Here is a 22,904-nt window from a genome sequence, read left to right on the forward strand (position 1 = left end):
TCAGCTATGCTTGAAATCCCACGTGTAGGCTGTTGTGTCCATCAGTCTTGGCTCTCCACAACTTCTCCACGGGTACCAGGCTCCCCCTATCCCAATCTTCCCACCAGGGGAGAAGGACTGAGTAAAAGCCGCTCAGACCCAGCGGGTCTGCAACCTTCAAGGCTGAGAAGGAGCAGAGTTCTCCTTTTAGAGAACCCATCGAGCCTCCGGCCAGGGAGGTATTTCTCAAAAGCTTATTCACGATCGCTTCTTGCATGGCCTTGAAATTTCACCCATCCTGCCTCCTTCCGCTTTTCATCTCATTCGCCAGTGGGAAAGGACCGAAGGAGGAAGTGTGAGAGTGAGAGTAAGCAAAAGCAGAAGGGCTGGAAGCGAAGGAGGCTGCAGCTGGTTCTCCCTGACGCGCTGCGCCTAAAGCCGTGCGAAGACACAATGCACCTGCTGCCATTGTTCTGCCTCTTGCTCCGGCTTTCAGGTGAGCGGGGGCCGGGCCTGTTCGCCCAGGGAAAGTTGATGGGGAGGGAGGAAGCTGCTGGCAGAGGAAAGAGGGGGCTCAGCAAGGCGTCCTGCTGAGGCACCAGCTCTGTTTCTAAGCAGTTCCTCCCAGTCGTGAGCCCGTGGGTTTCAGCCACTCAACCCTGCGCTCAGGGTTTCAGGGCCCACAAGGCCAACGCGGAAGGTGGAGCGTGGTCTTCACGATGAAGCCAGCACCAGGCATAACTCCCGACCTCTGGGGGCTGATCCTTCAGAATGGACAGACTGGTGGCCGCTACTGGTGGGGGAGAAGCAGAGGCGCCCTGGGTGCTCAGGAGAGACGGGGAGTATGCACCCCTGCTCTCACATTCCAGAAAATGTTATGAGCAAGGGAAGGCTCTGGAGAAGGGGTGAGGGTGAGGTGGACCTGGAAGGAAGGGAAGCAGGGGATTTGCCTGATGGAGTGGAAGAGATGGTTCTTCGGGGAAGAAGGAAATAGAATGGAAAGGTCGAGAGAAGCTAAGCGTGGTAAGATGAGGAGGAAAAGGGGGCTAGGATGTGAGCAGAGACAGAGGGTTGAAGTCAACTGGAAGTTGATGGAGACCTTTTTGTTTTTTTGGCCATGCCACATGGGACAAGGGATCTTAGTCACCCAACCAAGGATTGAACCCATGGTTAAGACTTGTTAGAAGCGTGAGTCTTAACCATTGGACTGCCAGGGAAGTCCCATGGATCTCATTGTGATTAAAAGTCAAGGGGATTTTCTTGGCTTGGACAGGTTGGGGGACTGCAGAGCTCAGTGTCTGAGCACCTTCTGTCTCTAGAGTCAGCCTCTTGTTGATCTCACCTCCTCTCTGAGATGACTCCTGTTTTTGTATCCCGAGCCTGGACATCTCCCTCCACTCAAGAATCTTCTATCCAGCTCTCCATTCGACTTCTTCACTCAGATGTTGACATTTCTTCTTCTTTTTTTTTTGTCCATGCCCTGAGCTGTGGGGTCTCAGTTCCTGGACCAGGGAAGGAACCTGGGTTCCCACAGAACCTCAACCACTGGACCTCCAGGGAGGTCCCAGATATTGACATTTCAAGTGTGGCCTGACCACATCTCCTCTGTCAAAATCCTTTCTCTCCCATCTTTGTGTTTGGCAACTCTATCTTTTCAGGTGCTTGGGCAGAACCCCAGGGGCATCCATCACTTCTTTCGTATCTCATGGTGAGCCTTTGAAATGTAAGCCAGATCCTGTCTCTTCTGTGGTCAAAACCGTCCAATGACCTCCATCCTAGAGTACAAATCCGAAGTCCTTACAGAGGCTACCAGGTGGTACCATCCGGGTCTCCCTCCACACCGTCTCCCAGTCTCCTCTGCCACTCTGCTCCCCCGGCTCAACCCACCCCAGCCATCCCAGCCTCTTGGATGTTCTGTGACCATCCATGCCAGGCGCACTCCCGCCGCAGGCCCTCGGCCCTTGATGTTCAATCCGCACAGTGCTCTTCTTCAGAGAGCCAAGGCTCCAGTCCTCAGTTCCTTCCCGTCTTTGCTTCTCATTGAAGCCATCATTGATGACCCTAATGAAAATAGCCATTCTCTGGACTTCCCTGATGGTCCAGTGGTTAAGATTTTGCACTTCCACTGCAGGGGGCTTGTGTTGGACTCCTGGTTGGGGAAGTTCCACATACCACACGGCGTGGCCAAAAAGAAGAAGAAAAAAAAGCAGTTCCCTTGCATTACTTTTCTCCATGTTTATCCTCTCCCTTCCCTTACTTTGATAGAATATAAACTTCAGGAGGGCCGGGATTTTTGTGCCTACAACCAGGACAGGTGCAGTTAAGACAAATAGTGAGTATTAGTTGAATGAGTGAATGCCTCTAATGGACAGGGAACAGTGATTGCTATAATGCCCAACCCACCTCACCCCCTAGAATCTTTGTCCTTCTACTTTCATAGAATCAAACAATTGAGGCTGTTAACATTACCTGGAGAGGACATTGCTCACAGGATTGTAAAATGGTGCAGCCACTTTGGAAAGCAATTTGACATTCATGAAAATATTAAACATGTGGTTACCACACTAGCCAGCAATTCCACTCCTAGGTATATATCCAAGAGAATGGAAGACGTACGTCCATGTAAAAAAAATGTGTATGCAAATGTTCATGGCAACATAGTTCATAGGAGCTAAATAGCGGAAACAGTCTAAGTGCTTGTCAACTGGTGGATGGATAAACTAAACCTTGGTGTACTCATACCACGGTGCACTAGTCATGAAAATGAAGGAGATACTGACACGTGCTACAGTCTGGATGAATCTGGAAAACATTAAGCTTGGTAAAGAATCCAAACACAAAAGGGTGTATGTTGTATTATCCCATGCATATGAAATGTCTAGAATATGTAACTTCATAGAGACAGTACATTATTGGTCCCCAGGGGCTGGGGAGCAAGTTAGGGGGGAGGGACTCCTTCATACGGGGTCTCTCTTAGGGTGATGACTACGTTCTGGAATTAGTGGTGATGTTTGTATAGCTTCGTGAGTATCTCACAAAAACGCTGAACTGTACAACTTAAAAGGGTGAACTGCGTGATGTGTGAATTATATCTCAATAAGAAAATAATCAAAGAGCAGAGAGGAGAGTTAGGAGCAGTTATGGTCTCCAGAGAAAACTTTCTGTGGTCGCCTTTGGATCTGAGGCTGCAGAAGGCACGACAACCAGATAGTCCTTTGTGACCTGTGACTGTTTTGCGTCGTCTGCTTTGATCATTCAGTCCATCAGGCGTAGAAATGAGAATGATACTTATAAGCAGCGATGCATCCTGCGAGCAAAGCTAAGTGCCGTGCCCCGACTCAGGGGGCGGGGGGAGTGCTTTCGATGGGTGGGCTTGGAAGGAGCCCTCTGAGAGGGAGCCACCTGGGCTGAGACCTGGAGGACAAGAAGGAGCAGGTACTTCAGATCGAGGAAGTTTCTCAGGCACAAGGGACAGCAAGGCTCTCCTATGGAAATGAGCTTGACCTTGGTACATCTGAGGAACAGAAGGCCTTTGTTACAGGCCCCACACACTCCTGTTGGGGCTGATTGGGAGGTTCTGTGCTATATGTTCTTTGTGACCCATGGACTGTAGCCCACCAGGATCCTCTGTCCAGGGAATTCTCCAGGCAAGAATACTGGAGCGGGTTGCCATTTTTTCCTCCAAGGGATCTTCCTGACCCACGTCCTCTGTCTCCTGCGTTACAGGCTGATTCTTCACCCACTGAACCACTGGTGGGGAGGTTGCTTTTATTTGTTAGGGGAAAAGGTCTTAGAGGAGGAGAGAGACATGTGGCTTGTGGGTGGCTGGAGATGACTTGTGGATGCTCAGCCTCAAGTTTCGGTGTGGAAACAGAGGAGATAGATCTGGGGTGAGAAGTTAGGGGACAAATTGGCAAGCAAGGTTGAGGAAGGCACATAGAGGGTTTTGTTTTTCCCCCTGACATCTGGAGCAGGGGAACGTGATGGCTGGCAGATGTGAGAGTAGTGCATGCGTGTACACGGTTTGGGAGGGATTAAGACCGAGCAGGAATGTTTGTCTGAAGTGGAACAGGCACAGCTGTGTGCTGATAAGAACCTAGTCGCCAGCGCGAACCTTGGTGCCAACCTGTGACCAGCCTCAACCATAGGACTTCCGATCACAAGCAACACGTTTAACCAGCACTGCTTCCTTCTTCTCGCGAGCTCACTGTTGCAAAAGTATGCAGAAAACAGCCCAGAAACTTTTCACTAGGCTTTATAGCGATTCATTTTCTGTGAGAAGCAAGACTTTCAATGACTCTCTTTTGTGGCTCAGTGATAAAGAATCCGCCTGCCAATGCAGGAGACGCGGGTTGGATCCCTGGGTTGGGAAGATCCCCTGGAGAAGGAAATGGCAACCCACTGCAGTATTCTTGCCTGGGAAATCCCATGGAAAGGGGAGCCTATTGGGCTACAGTCCATGGGGTCGCAAAAATGTTGGACACAGCTTAGCGACTAAGCAACAATAACAACATCTCTTTTCAGAGAAAAATTACCTGCCTGTCCCACTTGAGCCTCACCGTAAGTGGTGGTGGAGGTGGACCAGACCCCAGAAGTGTTGACCCAGAGTGGAGACTAGCTGATGTCCCCTGCTGAGCTGGAGGCAGGCTCCGGGCCCGCCTGTCACTTACTGACACTGAGTCAGTCACCTCCCTCCCTGCGGCTCAGTTTCCACCTGATCTAGGATTATTCTCCATCCTCCAGGCTGCGAGTAGCCATGCCCAGTGAAGGTGCTGCTTCTTGGAGCTCCGGGCTGCCTCTGGGCCAGGACGGTTCCCCAAAGCAGAGCCAGTGCTCTGCAAGGTTGATGGGGAGTGGGCACCCCGAAGAGGGGTCTGAGAGAAGGGAGTGGACAGATGGTTCAAGGGTCAGTGCAGGCCTGCTCAGCCTCTCAATTGTGTCTGACTCTCTGGGACTCCACGGACTATAGCCCACCAGGCTCCTCTGTCCATGGTATTCTCCAGGCTAGGATACCGGAGCAGGTTGCTATTTCCTACTCCAGAGGATCTTCCTGACCCAGGGATTGAACCCATGTCCCACTGCAATTCAAGGAAGTGGAATTCTTTACCACTGCTACCAAGGAAGCCCAAAACTAAACGCTCTACAAGCCATTAGAGGCGTAGCAACTGAAGATGAGGCGGCCGTCTATGTTAGAGTCCTAGGGCTCGGGGACAAACGACCACAAACTTAGGAGATTAGAAGAACACAAGCTTAGAATATTACATCTAGAGATCAGAACGGAGAAGGCAATGGCACCCCACTCCAGTACTCTTGCCTGGAAAGTCCCATGGACGAAGGAGCCTGGTAGGCTGCAGTCCATGGTGTCACTAAGAGTTGGAAATGACTGAGCGACTTCCCTTTCACTTTTCACTTTCATGCATTGGAGAAGGAAATGGCAACCCACTCCAGTGTTCTTGCCTGGAGAATCCCAGGGATGGGGGAGCCTGGTGGGCTGCTGTCTATGGGGTCGCACAGAATTGGACATGACTGACATGACTTAGCAGCAGCAGCAGCAGAGATCAGAAGTCTAAAATGAGTCAACAGGAAAACATTTCTCCTGGTGGCTCTAGGGGGAGAATTCAACCCCTTGATTCTTCTAACTTCCAGAAGCTGCCCGATCTCCTTGGGATGTGGCCCTACATCACCGCAGCCCCTGCTCCACGGTCATCTCTCCTTCTCTGACCCTGACCCTCCTGCCTCCCTCTGATAAGGACTTTGCTTAATTCAATCACACCTGCACAGACCTTTTTTGCCATGTAAGGCTAATTGTGTTCACAGGTTTTGGGGGTTAGGACATCTTTAGGGGTTGTTACTCGGCCCACTATACTGTTAAACAGCCCTGTCCAGGCATTTGTTTTTCTATGATTTTGAAAGTAATAAGTTCTTGTTATTGATACTTAGAAAAGTACAGGGGAAAAAAAAGTGAAGTACATAAAAAATGAGGAATTAGGAAAAATAAAAAACCTCATGTCTGTCTGAATGCTCAAGGCAACCAGTTGTTTACATTCTAGCTTAGTTTTGATCTTTTTTATGCATTTTAAAAAGTTAGTTGATATTATACTGTATATGATTTTTAAAAACCCTAATTTTCACTTCATATGAGAATCTTCCACATAATTAAAAATATTTCTAAGCCTCATTATCAGTGTTTGCATTATTTCATTGTGTACTTATTTCCCCGATTGATGGAAGTGGGTTTTGTTTCCTTTATTTTTGCTAACTATGTAATGAATCTTTGTGCAACCCTTCTTGTGTGCCTCTCCGATTGTTTCCTGAGGACTAAATCCTAGAAGTATCATTACTGGAGCAAAGGGCATGCCTGTGTCTGACACATGAAACTGCCTTATGGCTTTCTGTGTGTTTAAACCAGTTACCTTCCTTCCAGCATCTTCTCCTAGTGCCTGGACCACCTGGCCTCAGTCAGCAAAATGCCAGTCATCAATACTTGGTTGATTTGATATGTGAAAAGTGGTGTTGTCTTCCACATTTCTTGTTTGTTACGTTGTTTAAATCGAACACTTGAATTTTATTAGCCACTGAATTTCTTCTTTGTGACTTGCCTCTTATCTCTCATCAGTTTTCCAAATGGAGTCTTAAATGTTTTTCTTCTATACGTGCTTAATCAAGAGAGACACTATTGGGAATAGTAGTGGTCCAGTGGTTAAGACTCTGACTTCCAAGGCAGCAAGTGCAGGTTCGATCCCTGGTCGGGGAGCATCCTTGTAGTCAAAAAGTCAAAACATAAAACAAAAGCAATACTGTAACAAATTCAATAAAGCCTTTAAAAACGGTCCACGTAAAAAAATCTTGAAAGAGAAACACCATTAATCCTTTTCTATGTTATTTGTTCTAAATATGTCTCTCAGTCTGTTCTTTGCCTTTTCAGTCTTTTTTAATTGGTATGTCCACATGCTGTCTTTGCATGTAGTCAGATTCCCTACTGACTCTTCGTTTCCTGTCATTCATTAATTTCAAGTTTCGAAACTGCTCCCTGTCATCTAGAAATTTTATAAACATTCACTTCTATTTTCTTCCAGTTTTAGAAATGCTTTCCTGTTTTATGCTGACCTCCTTAGTCTCTCTATATTTACCTAATGGAGTACACTGGGAGGTGACAGGAGAGGGTTGTGCCCTAACCCTTCCCTTCCCTGCTTACCCTTTTAGTTTTCTATATTGTTGCTGTTTACTTGCTCAGTTGTGTCTGACTCTTTGTGACCCCATGGACTGCAGCATGCCCAGGCTTCCCTGTCCTTCACTATCTCCTGGAGTTTGCTCAAACTCATGTTCACTGGGTCGATGATGCTATCCAACCATCTCATCCTCTGCCGTCCCCCTCTCCTTCTGCTCTCGATCTTTCCCAGCATCAGGATCTTTTCCAATGAGTCGGCTCTTTGCATCAGGTGGTCCAAGTATCGAAGCCTCAGCATCAGTCTTTCCAATGAATATTCAGGACTGATTTCCTTTAGGATTGACTGGTTTGATCTTCTTGTTGTCCAAGCGACTCTCAAGAGTCTTCTCCAGCACCAAAATTCAAAAGCATCAGTTCTTTGGCACTCAGCCTTCTTAAAGGTCCAACTCTCACATCTGTACATGACTACTGGAAAAGCCATAGCTTTGACTAGACAGACCTTTGTCAGCAAAGTGATATCTCTGCTTTTTAATACACTGTCAAAGCTTTTCTTCCAAGGAGCAAGCATCTTTTAACTTTGTGGCTGCAGTCACTGTCTGCAGTGATTTTGGAGCCCAAGAAAATAAGATCTGCCACTGATTTCACTGTTTCCCTATCTACTTGCCATGAAATGATGGGACCGGATGTCATGATCCTAGTTTTTTGAATGTTGAGTTTTAGGCCAGCTTTTTCACTCTCCTCTTTCACCCTCATCAAGAGATTCTTTAATTTGTTTTCACTTTTGCCATAGTTTTCTATGGCATATATAAAATTCTTAAATAGACTAGGTCTGCTTTTAGGCTTTTGACTGTGTTCGACTGAGGCATTCACCTAGTCTTGTTAGATTTCCAAGGTGGCTTCTTTATTAGGCCTGATACCATTTTAATATTTGGCAGGCAAGTCCTTACTCATTGCTCAACTTTCAGATGTTAAAAATTCTTGTCTCTTCATTTATTCAGATAACCTCTAGCATACATTACATATAATATTTATTACACATGCATGCATAGACATATATATACACGCACACATATATACTACACCTATGTATAGACAGAGATTATTGGGAAAAAATATACGTGTTATAAAAATGTTCTGGGGGTTTTTGAATTATATCTTTAAATGTATTTGGGAAGGAAGAAAATTTTTGCGATATATAGCATTTTCATTCAGAATTATAATATAGCTCTTTTATGTGTAAACCTTTATGTCAGTCAAGAAAATTTCAAAGTGTTTGTGTATGATTTTTTTCTATAAGTCCTAATTGTTTCTGTTCAAGCTATTCCTTGGTATTTAGTATACTTTTATTGTTATTGTAAATGAACACTTTCCCATTTTGTTTTCCAATTACTTGTTAGTGGTTTACAGGAAAGCCACTGATTTTTAATACATTTATTGTGTTTTGAGCCACTCTACTGAATTCCATTAAAAGTGAAAATCCTTTTAAATTGAAGATTTAAATATTTCCCCTAAATGTTATTATTTTCCCCCAATAATGATATATTTTATATTTTTCTGTGTCTCACTACGTTGGTCAGAATTTCAGAAAATAACCTGTACAGATGGGTAACACGTACAGAAAAGTGGATACAGAATTAGTGTCCAGGTTGACGATTATAAAGTATACACCAATATCTCACAATCATTGCGGTATTTGCTGAGGCTTTTACTCGATAATCTTGATCAGATAAAGGAAGTTCTACTCTTAATTTGTGAAGAGTTTTTAGAAAATCAAATGCGTGTTGACCATGTGGCCTGTGGTCAGGGATTGAGCCTGGGTCCCCTGCATTGGCAGGCAGATTCTTTACCACTGAGCCACCAGGAAAGCCTCTCTACTTCATTAATTTTTATTACCTTCATTATTTCCTTTCTTCTAGTTTTTTCTTTCTTCTTACTCCTCCTTCTGTTTTTTAACTTTTGAAATAAATGTTTGATACATTAAAGTCCTCTTTACTTTTCTAATACATGGATTTAGTGCTCTAAAATATCCCTAAGCAGAACACAACTGGTCTGCCAGCAGATGGGTCTGGGAGGCCCAGGCTAGATTGCTATTGTTTCTATTTAAGCTGGTGTTTCAAAGAGAGATTTCACCCAGATTTTGAGCTACTCCTTAAAAGTGTAAAGATCTGAAACCACATCGCCTGCTTCTTGCATGAGGACAGTGGGACAAGTGCCCCCCACCCCGACCCCATTCAGGGGCGTCTGCTCTCCAGACTGCTGAGCTCTTCACCACTTCCCAGGTTCTGACACCAAGTGCTAGAGACAGCTGCCACTCTTCGTGATGCTTGAGGTGTTGTTTCCTTAGTAAAGAAATATTTCTCTGTATCTCCGATCTTTCAAAGATGAGGAAATGGAAGAAAGAGCAAGAAAATCGTATATATCAGAAAATGCTGCTGCTTTTCTCTATAATCCTTGCCTTCCTGCAGGGCTGTAGTATTCAAGACAGTATGGATTCGCCTCATTGTTGTTGTTCAGTGCCTAAATCGTGTCCAACTGTTTGTGACCCCATGGACTGCAGCACACCAGGCTCCTTGGTCCTCCACCATCTCCTGAAATTCACTCAAATTCATGTCCACTGAGTCGGTGATGCTATCTAACCATCTATCCTACGCTGATACCTTCTCTGTTTGCCTTCAAACTTTCCCCACGTCAGAGTGTTTTCTAATGAGGCAACTCTCCGCATCAGGCGGCCAGAGTATTGGAACTTCGCAAGGATAGATCAATGGGACAGAATGGAACATCCATAAAGAACTCACACATTTGCTTTTTGATGAAGCAGCCAAAGCAATTCAGTGGGAAGAAATGGGATCTGGGTAATAAAAATTCCAGAGCACCGGGAAACTGATGGGCATTACTCTTTTGGTCAATTTCAAAGGTGGGTCGGGAAGATCCCCTGGAGAAGGAAATGCCAACCCACTCTAGTATTCTTGCCTGGAAAATCCCATGGATGGAGGATCCTGGTAGGCTACAGTCCATGGGGTCGCAAAGAGTTGGACAGGACTGAACAACTTCACTTTCACTTTTTCACTTTCCTACCAGGCTGGTTTACTATAGAACCAGTAGACATAATTAGAACCATTTCTAATTAGGAACAGTTTCTCCAGAGCTGGGTGATGAGGATGTTTCCCCTGGGCATCCTGAGGTCGACAGTACAGAGTCATCATCTGTGCAAATAGGTCCTTTGCTCTTTCTTCCCCATCAGACCAGAATAACACAGGGATGGCTGCAAATGGACGTTACTGGAAATGGAAAGACTTAATGGCTACAGAGGGGGGAAGAGGGGTTAATTATAGGAAGGTACTCTTGCTCTGTGTCAATGTTTTTGTTTCATTGAGATCTGTAGTTCTGCTTTCATGGGATTTTCTTGGTGGCTTTGGCTAGAATTTTGAAGGACAAAAAGTCCGTCTTGATCTGTCTTCCTTGACTGTTACTCAGCTCAGGAGGCCCTTGGGTCTGGTTGAACGATTCACAATGCAGAAGGCTGTGGCCCTGCCCCCAGGATGGGAGGTGACACGTACATGGATTTGTGTTTCCAGGCTCATCTGCCATCTCGGGTCCCAGAGCAGTGAGAGGTGTGGAGCAGGGCTCACTGACTGTGCGGTGTCAATACGACCGTGGGTATGAGCCCTATGTAAAGTGGTGGTGCCGGGGGGCTGGCTGGAGCAGCTGTCGGTTTGTTGTTAAAACGAACCTTGGATCAGAGAAGGAGGTGAAGCAGGGCCGCGTGTCCATCAAGGACAACTGGAAAGACCGCTCATTCACCGTGACCATGGAGAAGCTCAGGCTAGACGATTCAGACGCTTACTGGTGTGGGATTGAGAGAACTGGAGTCGACCTGGGGGACGACGTTGATGTGACCATTGACCCAGGTAAGACTATGTGTGTGTGTGGACGTGTCTCTTCAGGGCCTGCTCTGTCCAGGGACCCAACTGTCCCTCAGAGGGAATGTCCCAGGGGTGGGGGAGTCCTGAGGGCTCACGGAGCCCCTGCTGACCACGTGGGCTGGAGTGGCTGGGCTTCCCCTCAACGCTCTCCTGGCTCCAGGGCCACCTCTGGGCTGGATCAGGCTTTCCCAGCAGCCGGTTTCCCTGCGCACAGTCAGTGCCCGAGTCTGCTCCCAAGAGGATGAAGGTGGTGGTCCCCGTGTCAGTCTGTGGGCCAAGGGGCCCTCCTCTGTGGGACCTGGAGACCCCGATTCCTGCCAGTGCTTTCCTGGGACCCCTGCTCCCCTGGGGGTGTTCCTGCTCTTTCTGGAATTCAGGGTTGGGTCTTCAGAGCTGCCGTTCCCACTGTGTGTTCCATATCCCATCTCAGGGGGAAGTCCCAGCCCAGTGGGGGATGCTGTGCTTAATGTCGGGGTCTAGACAGGGCTCCACAGACAGAAGGCTGCAATTCTGATGCATGAAACCCCATCAGGAACCATTTATACATTTAAGTTGAACAACACTCTCTTCCTCAATCCTTCTAGAAGGCAAACACTCCTGGGCATGTTAGCTCAGTGATCTTGGTTTGACATAACTTATCTATTTGGCTCTGCTTCTGCTGATCCTCAGATAGATGGCACCAGCTCACGGGGCACCTGTGTGGAAGCGGGGCTGGGTAGACAGTCAACAGTGACCGCCCCTCTCCGCCCCCCCACTCACACCTGGAACCTGTGAGGCTCATTATACTTGCAAAGTACAATAGCTATGTCATCTCATTCAATCCTGATACCATTCCTGAGAACTCTCCCCATCGTGGGTGATTAATAACGTCCTCCAAGTGCAGGCTTTTCCTGGCCTTGGGAGTTTGCTTAGGCTACCATTCCTGACCTTTGACTTCACAGATCTTGGCTGTGTCAGCTGCCTGGTAGCCCCCATTCTACTCCTGTCCTCGTGGATAAGTAGATGGGGGAGGCACCGGCCATGGCCCCGTCACAAGCACCTGGAGCATTTGAATCCCGCTCCCTCCAGCTGCACTTGGCCTGAGGCGACCCTGGGCCCCTCTAACCTCCCTGGACCTGTGCCAGCCCCACTGCCTCTGAGGCTCTGAGTCTCCTGGAGGCCAGGGAGATATAAGCAGTCTGGGCTGTTGGCCCCTCCCTTGGCCCTGCTCCAGACACTCAGGATAGGGAGGCTCATGCTCATCAATCCTCAGGGCAGGGAGGCCCATACTCCCCAAACCCCCATGCCCCAGACTCAGAGCCATGTGTAGGGTGGTGGGCGGTGAGCAGGCAGAGTGCTGTGTAACCTGATCTCTGTGCCAAGCACCAACTACAGTGCCGACCACCATTCCTACCACCTCCACTGTCAACACAAAAGATAATATTCGCTCCTCAGCTGTGACCGGCCACCACTCCAAAGACAGGTAAGCCAGCTCTGAGGCTGCCATTCCTCATGAACCACTGGGCCCAAACTCCTCGGAAGGAGGCACCCTCTGTAGTCCCAGGTCCCAGCCAGAGCTTGTCTCTGCACTCTTGGGCTCAAGAATGCTAGGGCCCCCTCTCACTTGCTCTCACAGCTCAGGAGGCCAGAAATGAAACCAAGGTGTGGGCAGGTTGGCTCCTTCTTGGGACTCTAAAGTAGAGTCTGTCCCAGGCCAGTCTCCTCAGTTCTGGGGGCTGCCGGTAAGCTGGGCATTCCTTGGCTTGTGGCAGCATCACGCCAACCCTGGCCTCTGACATCACATGGCCTTCTCCCTGTGTGTCTGTGTGCCCCAATTTCCGCCCCCCCCCCCCACTTTTAAAAAAATTTATTTGACTGCACTGAGTCTTAGTTGTGGTATGTAAACTCTTAGTTGCCAGCTGTGGAATCTAGTTCCCTGACCAGGAATTGAACCTGCCCCTCTGCATTGGGAGCGAGGAGTCTTAGCCACTGGATGACAAATTTATCCTTAATAAGGACACCAGTCACTTGCCTCGGGCCCATCCTGATCCAGCATGACCTCGTCTTAACTTGACGACCTCTGCAAAGATCTTACTTCCAAACGGATCTCAGGTTCTGAGTGAACTACTGGGTGAAGGACGCTGTTCAGCCTGCACGGGGGGCAAGCAGAGAAATAGGAAAGACTTTCCAGAGCCTTTGCCATGCAATTTCTGTTTGGCCTGCAGACCCACAGAAACACCGTGTGGAACAGTCCTCTCCCATCTTTTTTTTAAAACCAGGACTTCCCTGGTGGTCCAGTGGCTAGAACTCTGTGCTCCCAATGTGGAGGGCTTGGGTTTGATTCCTGTTAGGGAGCTAGATCCCATGTGCTGCAATAAAGAGTTTGCCTGCTGCAGCTAAGACTCAGCACAAATAAATGAAATATTAAAAAAACATTTTTGGAGAACTCCCTGGTGGTTCAGTGGTTAGGATTCCATGATTTCACTGTGGAGGGAGCAGGTTCAATCCCTGGTCAGAGGACTAAAATCCCATAAGCCCTGTGGTGCAGCCAAGAAAAGGAAAAAAAAATCTTTGAGGGCCCCCAGGAGTAGGGGTTTCCTAGGCTGGAAACCAGAACCCTGCAGTTGGAAGGTCTAAAGGTGTGTGGCCATCTCTGCCCCCGGGTGGGTGGGATAAGGTCAAGGGGGGAGGTCGACCACGGGGGCCTCCTCTGTCGTTTCCAGCAACGATGGCCTGGGGCTCAGTGTCCTCCTTCCTCTCATCTTTGCGGTGTTGCTGCTTCTCTTCATGGTGGCCTCGCTCGTGGCTTGGAGAATGGCGAAGAGACTGAAGAAAGGTGAGGAGACCGGGCTGAGGCTGGGGTGGGCTGGGCTGGGTAGCAGCGCGTGGGGTTGACGACCCGCGTGGTCATCCCGGAGCCTTCGGACCCATGGATCGCCCGCAGACTCCGGAAGGGTTGCTGTCCCGAAGGCCTCAGCAGCTGGCGGTTTGAGGGGCTGGAGCTTGGAGGTGAGCCCAGGAGCTTTCAATGTCAGGTCTGCCTTGAACATCCCTCCTTGTTCTTCTTGCCTCTTTGCTCTGCCTCCTGGTCCATTTCCTGATTTGACTCTCGGTGGCCTTAGGCAGGCAGCCCTTCTAGAGCACCCACACCCTTTCGAGTCTTGACCACCACTTGCTGTGGTTGTCACGGAGGGACTGAGTTGACGTGGGGGCAGGGGAGACACCCTCAGGAAGTTATGCACACACGAGTCAATGGACACACAGGCGCATGAGCCCATGGACACGTATGCATGCGCAAACACCGCCCACACGTGGATGCACACGCGTGCTCGGTCACACGCATACAGTCCTCTGGATTTCCTCAGAAGGGTTGGTGGCCACTCCTGTTTTTATCTATTTACTTTTGGCCATGCTGGGTCTTCGTTGCTGCTCAGGCGTTTCTCTAGTTGCGGCGAGCAGAGGTTACTCTCTAGCGGCAGCGCGCAAGCTTCTCACTGCGTAGCTTCTCCTGTTGCTGAGAACGGGCTCCAGGGCGTGAGGACTTCAGTAGTTGTGGCTCATGGGCTCCAGAGTACAGGCTCAACAGTTGTCATGCATGGGCTTAGTTGCCCCAAGGCATGTGGGATCTTCTGGGACCAGGGATCGAACTCATGGGGCTTTGCATTGGCAGGTGGATTCTTTATCACTGAGCTACCGGGGATGACCCCAGGCCTGATTTTGCTCTTCCTCTTCTCCAGCCTTTTCTTAAGCTACCCTCCATGTTCTATGTAAATTTACCCTTTAGGGAAGGGCCCCTGCTCACGAGTCTGCACTTGTCAGTCACGAGGTTTGGCCTCGACCAACCCTTTTCCTGTCTAGCTCCACTTCCACATTCTTAAAATGATTGCACCTTCTCCTTCTTGGAATCCAGCAGGACCCGAGCTCTCACGGGGCCCTATTCAACGCTGCCCTCACCTCCCCCCGCCCCCACAACAGCCTGGGGAATCTTGTAGTTTGGGAAGAAGGGAGCCTAACTCTTGGCTCATCATATTGTCCCAAATGTATTGTCTGTGACCTAAATACATTCTGTTCCCCCTAAAAACCGGGGCTAGGGGGCGGTTATATTATTTCTCTGTAGTCTCCAAAACTAGGTGCAGGAGATGGCAGGGAGATAAAGAAATAGCTGGTCCATACAGTGTTGACTCAGCTCAAGTGCTTCACTTGGAGAGCAGCTTAGAACAATCCTGTCTCATGAGCAAGCTGTACTGCTGGAGCCCTTGTGCGCCTGGTACAGCCTGCACCGGGAAAGCACAGAATAGGCTCGGCCACTAGCAGCCCACATCCCACCCGAAGGCTGGCCACAATTCAATGGGACAAGGGTGTCGTCTTTTTGTTGTTTAGTCGTTCAGTTGTGTCCTACTCTTGTGTGACCCCAGGGACTGTAGCCCACCAGTCCCCTCTGTCCATGGGATTTTTCCAGGCAAGAATATTGGAGTGGGTTGCCATTTCCTTCTCCAAGGGGTCTTCCCGACCCAGGGATCGAACCTGGGTCTTCTGCACTGGCAGGTGAATTCTTTACCACGGAAGGGTGATGAGACAGACATAAATCAAATACCCTGGGAGCTGGCAAGGGAGGGATTCGAGAGCCTGGGTAGCTGCAGAAAGTAGGTGTGACTTGAGTTGACCCGTGAAAGACGACAGGCAGGTTGAGAAACGGTGGAGTTACAGGCAGAATTCCAGAAGTTATAGGAGGAGCCTAATCCCAGAGGAGTTGATAGCTGGCTGATCACACAGTTCTGCGATGCGGGGAATAGATGGACCGAGGTCTCCTTATTTGTCATCTGAGGGATGAAAACTAGAACCAGGTCTCTTCTCAGATGGCTCAGCAGTAAGAATCTGCCTGCAATTCAGGAGATGCGGGTTTGATCTCTGAGTCAGGAAGATCCTCTGGAGTAGGAAATGGCAACCCACTCCAGTATCCTTGCCTGGGAAGTTCCATGGACTGAGGAGCCTGGCAGGGCGGCAGTTCATGAGATTGTGAGGAGTTGGATGCAACTGAGAGATTGAGCGTGCATGCGCACGCGCGCGTGCACACACACACACACACACTCACTCTTTTCTCTGAGCCTGAAGCTTAATTCACTTCATTTCTTCCCCAGACCTGGAGGCACGGGTGAGTCTCTGAATGGGCTTTCTAACTCTGGTTGTTTTTGTCTTTTAGCTGCTGGGACATCCCCAGTGGAGGTAAGAGAGTCCCCGAGGTCAGAACAGAAACACCGGACACCTTGCCCCCCTTCTTGTTTTCCATCTCCCAGGAGCACCGAGGCCCAAGTGCCTCAGACAATCCCTGTGCCCAAGTGCCTGTATGCTCATGACCCAGCTGCAAGGGCTGGGAAGGGGCCCGGGAAGATGCTGGAATCAGCAAGAAGGGAGGGGGCTTGGGAGGGGGCAGGCGTGGGAGGCTGAGAGGAAGTGGAGGTTGCAGCGGAAGCTGGGAGCCGCGTGTCCCTCTGTGGAACCCGAGTCTCGTCTCCTAGGTGCTTCAGCCCCCGGGGAGCGACATCTGCTACGCAGACCTGAACCTGCAGCAGATTGAAAAGCCCTCTGGCTCCTCCCGGAAGAAGGCCTCTGAGAGGGCCCCCTCCTCCCCCCAGGCCTACTCAGGGGACGGGGACTATGCCAACACGGTATGTGCTTGGTGGGGCTCGGACCAGACCCGCCATTGCCTCTTCCTTTGAGGATGGGTTTTCTCTCGCCCATGTGGGAAGGTGGGCGCTGAGCAAAGATGCAGCCATCGAAAGACTGGCTGGCAGAGCCCGTGCGGGCTTTTGGCCTCTGGCATCACCTCCATACCAGACCTCAGCACTGGAGACTCAGAGTCCGGTCAGACACGGTCCGTATGCTGGGTGCGGCCGAGTGACCCAGTATTCTGTGCAAAATGTGCTGCCCTGGCACAGAATTGAGGGAGAGCACCTTCTCCTACGGCTGGAGCTCAGGGTGCCTGGCTGAGTGGAGGGAGGAGGGGCTGGAGGGCCTGGGAGAAGCCTCCAGAAGTCCTGGAGGGTCCGTCTCCCTGGGGTCCTCCAAGGCCTCCTCCATGGGTGGGCAGCCTGCGGCCAGCACCTCTAACCCCGAGGACATCTTCACTGCAGGCTGACGTCTTCAGGGACAACATCCCCTACACCCCTCTAACCCCGAAGACATCTTCGCTGCAGGCTGAGGTTTCCAGGGACAGCATCACCTACGCGGCTCTGTCTTTGGACACCTCGGATGAACAGCCGACCTACAGCAACATGGAGCATCTCAATACCCGCCCTCCCAGCAGGATCCTCGAGAAGTCCACGGAGTACAGCACCGTCAGAAAGCCTTAGCCTCAGCCCCAGAGGCCCCTCTCTGAGCCCCCTCGAGACCTCTAAGTACCTTCCTGCTCCTTTCATCTGCTTTCTGCCCCTTCTGTCCCCTCAGGGGACCAGCCAGCGACTGAGGTCTCTGACTGATGAAGCTGGCATCATGGCCAGCTCTGGTCTGATGGCTTGGGGTCTGGTCTCAGGGAGCTTCTGAGAGTTAGACAGGGGTCTTTCCACATCCCATTCTCTCCCACACAGCTTGAGACAGGGTTGAGGATACAATCTGGAGCTGCTGAGGGAGTAAGCAGGATGATAATGGTAATAACAGTAATTCACTTCTATTTATTGCTTATCATGGGTGGTGGGCTTCCCTCTTGGCTCAGATGGTAAAGAATCTGCCCGCAATGTTGGAGACTCTGGTTTGATCCCTGGATTGGGAAGATCCCCTGGAGAAAGGAATGGCAACCCACTTCAGTATTCTTGACTGGAGAGTCCCGTGGACAGGCTACAGTCCACAGGGTCACAAAGAGTTGGACACAACTGAGTGACTCACACTTTCACTTTATCATGAACAGTGGACTGAATAATGGTCCTTGAAGTTATTTGCATCCAAATCCCCAGAACCTGGGAACATTACCTTCAGGGGCAAAAGGGACTGTGTAGATGTAATGGAGTCAAGGATTTGGGGATGGGAAGATTATTCTGGGTTATCCAGCTGGGCCCTAAGTATAAGCCCAAGGGTCCTTATAAGAGGGAAGTGAGAGGGTCACAGAGAAGAAGACGGTGATGGTGGTAGCAGCAGAGGTCAGGACGATATGGGCAGGACCCAGGGAATGCCACAGCCTCCAGGAGCTGGAAAAGGCAGGAACGGAGCCTTCTCTGGGGCGCGCAGAAGAGTCAGCCTGTCCGACACCTTGACTTTAGCCCAATGAGACTGATTTCCTACTTCTGGCCTCCACAATTACAGGAGAATAAATTATTATTTTCATGAAGCCACTGTGTTTGTGGTAAGTTGTTACAGGAGCAATAGGAAAAATATACTATGGTGACAGGCATTCGTCCCTAAATGCTTTACCTGCAGTAACTAATTTACTCCTCGTTACAACCCTAAGAAGATGCTTTCATTACTGTCTCCACCTTACAGACGAGGAATCTGGGTACAGAGATGGTCAGTGACATACCAAGTTTTACCCCTAGCAAGTGATGAATTGAAATTTGAACTTGGGCATTTTGGCTCCAGAGTCCAGAGTCTGGGCCACCACCTGGACTCTGTGTATAAAGAGGACAGTGTGTGTGAGCGTGTGTGCGTGCGCGTACACAGGGGTAGTCAGTGAGTATCTATAGATGCTGGACTGGGACTTCCCTGGTGGGCCGGTAGCTAAGATTCTGAGCTTCCAACGCAGGGGGTCTGGGTTTGGTCCCCGGTCCGTGAATGAAATCCCACATGCCACAACTAGGAGTTCACAGGCCACGGTTAAACATCAAAGATCTGCATACCATAACTAAGACCCAGCACAGCCAAATTAAAAAATGTATATATTACAGATGCCAGACTTACTGCTTTATTCTAGGGTCCCGACCCCACTCTCTCTGGAATCCTGACTCCTGCCTCAGCTCATCATCTCCATGGTTGCCAAATTAGTCCAGTCCCTGGCCTGGAGTCCCTCTTGTTCTCTGCCCCTGAGTCCATCCTCCTCCCAGCAGCCAGAGGGATCTCCTTAAAGCACAGGCCTGATCACTCTTTGCTTGGGGCCAGGGACCCGTGGATCTGGGTCTGCCCCAGGACCCTCTTTCTGGCTACTCTTCCCCTGACTTGCCCTGCTCTGTCCTCACTGGCCTTTCTCCTGTCCATCTAACTTTTAATTACCTCAGTCAACCTTTAAAATAGGCATCTACCAGATACATAGCTGGATATAAAGTTTTTTTATCCCAGATTCCGGTCATCTGGATGGATGGCATTCTGAAAAGGGACCTTTTCGTGTCTTTAGAGATGGAGTTGACTAGGCCCTGATATTTGTAAACTTTGTCCAGTCCATTCTATAGCTAGCCAGGCAGAGGACTTCTGAGTGGCGGTCCTCACAGGAGGCACTTCGGTTCTTCCGGGGTTGGGTCATGACTGCAGGAATCTGTCTTGAATCCAGCCCAATTTGTTCAAGCCTGAGCACGCTGGGCAAACGGTCAGGGTGGGGGAAGGGAGGCAAACATGTGCAAGAGGGCCGAAGGAAACCGTTTCTTAATGTTTAGAGATTACCATCTTGGTGTTGTCTCAGCCGTATCCGGCTGCTCCACAGAGACTTTGCTGCGGCAGACATTGGGTTCTGGACTAGCACCTTGGTTGCAAGGGAGAGAAAATTCAGATAAGCCTCATTTGGCCCGAGTGAGGGCAGCAGTTACCATTTCCCAGGAAAGCACACTCTGTCAGGACAAACTCCAAGATGTTTAAGCACTCAGTTCCGTTTGAGTGCCCAGTTATTTATAGCCTGACAATGGTGCTGGAGTTACCCTCCTTTGGTTTTTGAGTCATTAATATTTAAAGATTCCACTTTATAAAACACTGGAGGGTTTGGATAGTCTCCTTTTGAGAATACGTGTGTATTTCTGGCTTTCAGAAGACAGAGCCCCCCTGCCCCCGCCACTTTTCTTTTTTTTAAAACTGAAGTATAGCTGATTTACAGTGTTAATTTCTGTTGTACAACAAAGTGATTCAGTTATACATATATATTCTTTTAAAATATCCTTTTCTCTGTGGTTTGTCGCAGGATAGTGAATACAGCTCCCTGTGCCGTTCAGCAGGACCATCCTGTGTTCAGTTTGCCCATCCTGTGGGAGTTTGCATTAACCTCAGGCCCCAGTCCATCCCTCTCCCACCCTCCCTCCTCCTTGGCAACCACAGGTCTGTTCTGAATGGACCGGGCCCTTCTGAGGGTCAATTGAGAGTCATATACCATTAATATATATACGTTGGATTGGAACTTGCCCGGCAGTCTGACGCTGTGCTTCCAACGCAGGTTTGATCTCAGGTTGGGGAATTAAGGTCTCACATGCTGTATAGCATGGTCAAAAAGTTAAAAAAAAAAAAAAAAATATATATAGACTGAAGTGGTGCTGAAGGCCACCTTTGTTGGATACTTTGAAAACAGAGTTCATAGCCACTGGATCGTGGAAGGGCCAGGCAGCTAAAATCAGTTGATTTCATGCATCAGTGATTATTTATTTTTTAAAGAAGGGCAAGACTTGTTAAGAAGCATACTATGTTTTTAAAATCTTCATTGACTTTGTTACGATATTGCTTCTCTTTTCTATGTTTTGGTTTTTTTGGCCATGGGCCATGTGGGATCTTAGCTTCCTGACCAGGGATGGAACCCCTATCCCCTGCCTTGGAAGCGGAAGAATTAAACACTGGGCCACCAGGGCGGTCCCTCACATATAAGAACTTTTTAGACCAGGAAGGACTGATATAGCGGTCAGGCTTTTATCTTACCAAGTAGGTGTATTTTTATCCAGTGTAATTGGAATTGTTAATGGTCTGTTTACTGGAAAAGTTGGTTCTATCAAGGAATCACACAAAAGATATATTCTGTCTCTAAATGCTTTCTTTGGCTCAAAATATCTAAATGTGTCATCATTGGCTATTAACAGTGTCAAGATGTAGATCTAAGCCTTTTCTTTGCTGATGAATCTGCTGAAAAAGAAAAAGGGATTAATCGCCTTTTCTGCACAAACTACACACATTGTCTGGTCCTGGAGTTTCTAGTTCCAGTTTCCCTGACATAGAGCAAGACATTGCAGATACTGATGAAGCAATCCGATTGCAAAATCCTTTTTCATTTGTATGCTTTCATTATGAATATTTTATAGTCTTCTCCCTCATTTCTAATTTGCTGTTAAAAAACGATATGCTTTAATTGAGTCTTTCTAAAACACTCGATTTATTTATTTATTTATAAAATTAAAAAAATTTTTTGGTCGCACCACACAGCCTGCAGGGTTATTGAACCAACCACACCACCTACAGTGGAAGCTTGGAGTCTTAATCACTGGATTGCCAGGGATGTCGCCTCAATTTTGTAGAAATAACTTTTTTTGTTTACACTCCCTGCCATTGGTCAATACTGTTTCTGTTTATACCCTTAATTGGTTTGTTCATGGACGAATTCATCAAATTGCATAATTATAATTCACAGGTATGACCGGCCTAAACAGGTTTGGGCTGGATGCAGTTGACTCTTGTTAAACATGTATCTCAATGGGTGATGCGTGAAGAGCAGAAGCAAGGGAAACTTCAAGAGAATCTACCCGTCGCCACAGGCACAAAGACAGTATTCTCACCAAGAGATTGAAAGGTGTTGGTTGCTGAAATAAGTTGATTAAGAAAGGGATTGGTTTGGAACTTCCCTAGTGGTCCAGTGGTTAAGACTTGGCACTTGCATTATAGGATTCAGTCCCTGGGAGGGGAACTAATATTCACATGCCTTAGGGCATGGCCAAAAAAAAAAAAAAAAAAAAGAGTTAAGACAGTTTCTACTAAACCATCTGTTATGACCATAGTTTCATAAAAGAAAGGACATGTGAGTGCCCCAAATCAGAACAGTAGGCGGTGCTTCCCATGAGGACAATTGGTGACTTTGGGCCAACATGGATTTATGTGTATAGACCTCCTACGAATTGACTAATGCTTTGTCAAGGGCTGGTGCTCACATGGTCTGTGCAGGCGTGCTAAGTTGCTTCAGTCGTGTCTGACTCTTTGCGTCCCCGTGGACTGTAGTCCACAATGCTCCTCTGTCCATGGGGTTCTCCAGGCAAGAACATTGCAGTGGGTTGCCATGCCCTTCTTCAGGGGATCTTCCTGACCCAGGGATCAAACCCACGTCTCTTACGTCTCCGGCACTGGCAGGCGGGCTCTTTACCACTAGTGCCACCTGGGAAGCTCAGCATTCCCCTAAAACCTCCTAGTAACTTATTCATTTGAACGCTAAGGTTGTCACTCATGAGGGCCCTGTGACCTTACATCAGCAGGGAAAAGAGCCGCTTCAGTCCCTCAGATTCCCCTGCTCAGCATAAGCCCTTCCCTGAATAATCCACTGCGATAACAAACTCACACGGCCCCTTCCTGAATGGGTGCAATTCCAGCACCAACGAAAGGTGACCGGACCCTGGTTTTACTGAAGAACCTCTAAGAACGGTTTCGGAGTTAGGGAGGGGGTAAGACTGTTCCTGGGGCTTCTCCGATGGCTCAGACTGTAAGGAATCCACCTGCAATGCAGGAGATCTGGGTTTGATCCCTGGGTCAGGAAGATCCCCTGGAGAAGGCAATGGCTAACCACTCCAGTATTCTTGCCTGGAGAATCCCATGGACAGAGGAGCCTGGCAGGCTATAGTCTATGGGGCCACAAAGAGTTGGATACGACTGAAATGACTAACACTTTCACTTTCAAGACTGTTCCTAAGAATCAGAAATAGAGAAGAGACATTCTGAACTTCTGTGTGATAGAAAAGCCGCTCTTAGCAGAAAGGAGGGATGTCTTATCT

The 22,904-nt window shown here is 48.7% G+C and overlaps 2 protein-coding genes across 4 annotated transcripts in view; one reads left to right on the forward strand and one right to left on the reverse strand.

Annotated features, from left to right (window-relative positions):
- The window catches only part of RAB37 (RAB37, member RAS oncogene family), a 67,604-nt gene that overhangs the window by 29,611 nt on the left and 15,089 nt on the right, over positions 1–22,904 (reverse strand). The gene's annotated exons all lie outside the window — the stretch shown is intronic.
- CD300LF (CD300 molecule like family member f) lies at positions 329–18,367 on the forward strand. Of its 3 annotated transcripts, none has more exons than XM_018063864.1 (7): positions 329–475; positions 10,723–11,055; positions 12,433–12,532; positions 13,773–13,885; positions 16,250–16,272; positions 16,566–16,715; positions 17,181–18,367. In XM_018063864.1, the coding sequence occupies exons 1-7, from the start codon at positions 433–435 to the stop codon at positions 17,397–17,399; spliced, it is 981 nt and encodes a 326-aa protein (XP_017919353.1). In that variant the 5' UTR covers positions 329–432; the 3' UTR covers positions 17,400–18,367. The 3 variants fall into 3 exon arrangements, with proteins under 3 accessions (XP_017919353.1, XP_017919354.1, XP_017919355.1); XM_018063865.1 differs by having other exon boundaries at positions 12,487–12,532; XM_018063866.1 differs by having other exon boundaries at positions 12,505–12,532.

This window comes from Capra hircus, chromosome 19 (assembly GCF_001704415.2).
Source record: "Capra hircus breed San Clemente chromosome 19, ASM170441v1, whole genome shotgun sequence".
Lineage (NCBI taxonomy): Eukaryota > Metazoa > Chordata > Mammalia > Artiodactyla > Bovidae > Capra > Capra hircus.

Excerpts from the sequence above, each read along its gene's own strand:
- CD300LF (XM_018063864.1), top strand. The coding sequence starts at position 433 with ATGCACCTGCTGCCATTGTTCTGCCTCTTGCTCCGGCTTTCAG. Across the intron at positions 16,273-16,565 it reads CTGGGACATCCCCAGTGGAG|GTGCTTCAGCCCCCGGGGAG; the intron begins GTAAGAGAGTCC and ends CTCGTCTCCTAG. Across the intron at positions 16,716-17,180 it reads ACGGGGACTATGCCAACACG|GCTGACGTCTTCAGGGACAA; the intron begins GTATGTGCTTGG and ends TCTTCACTGCAG.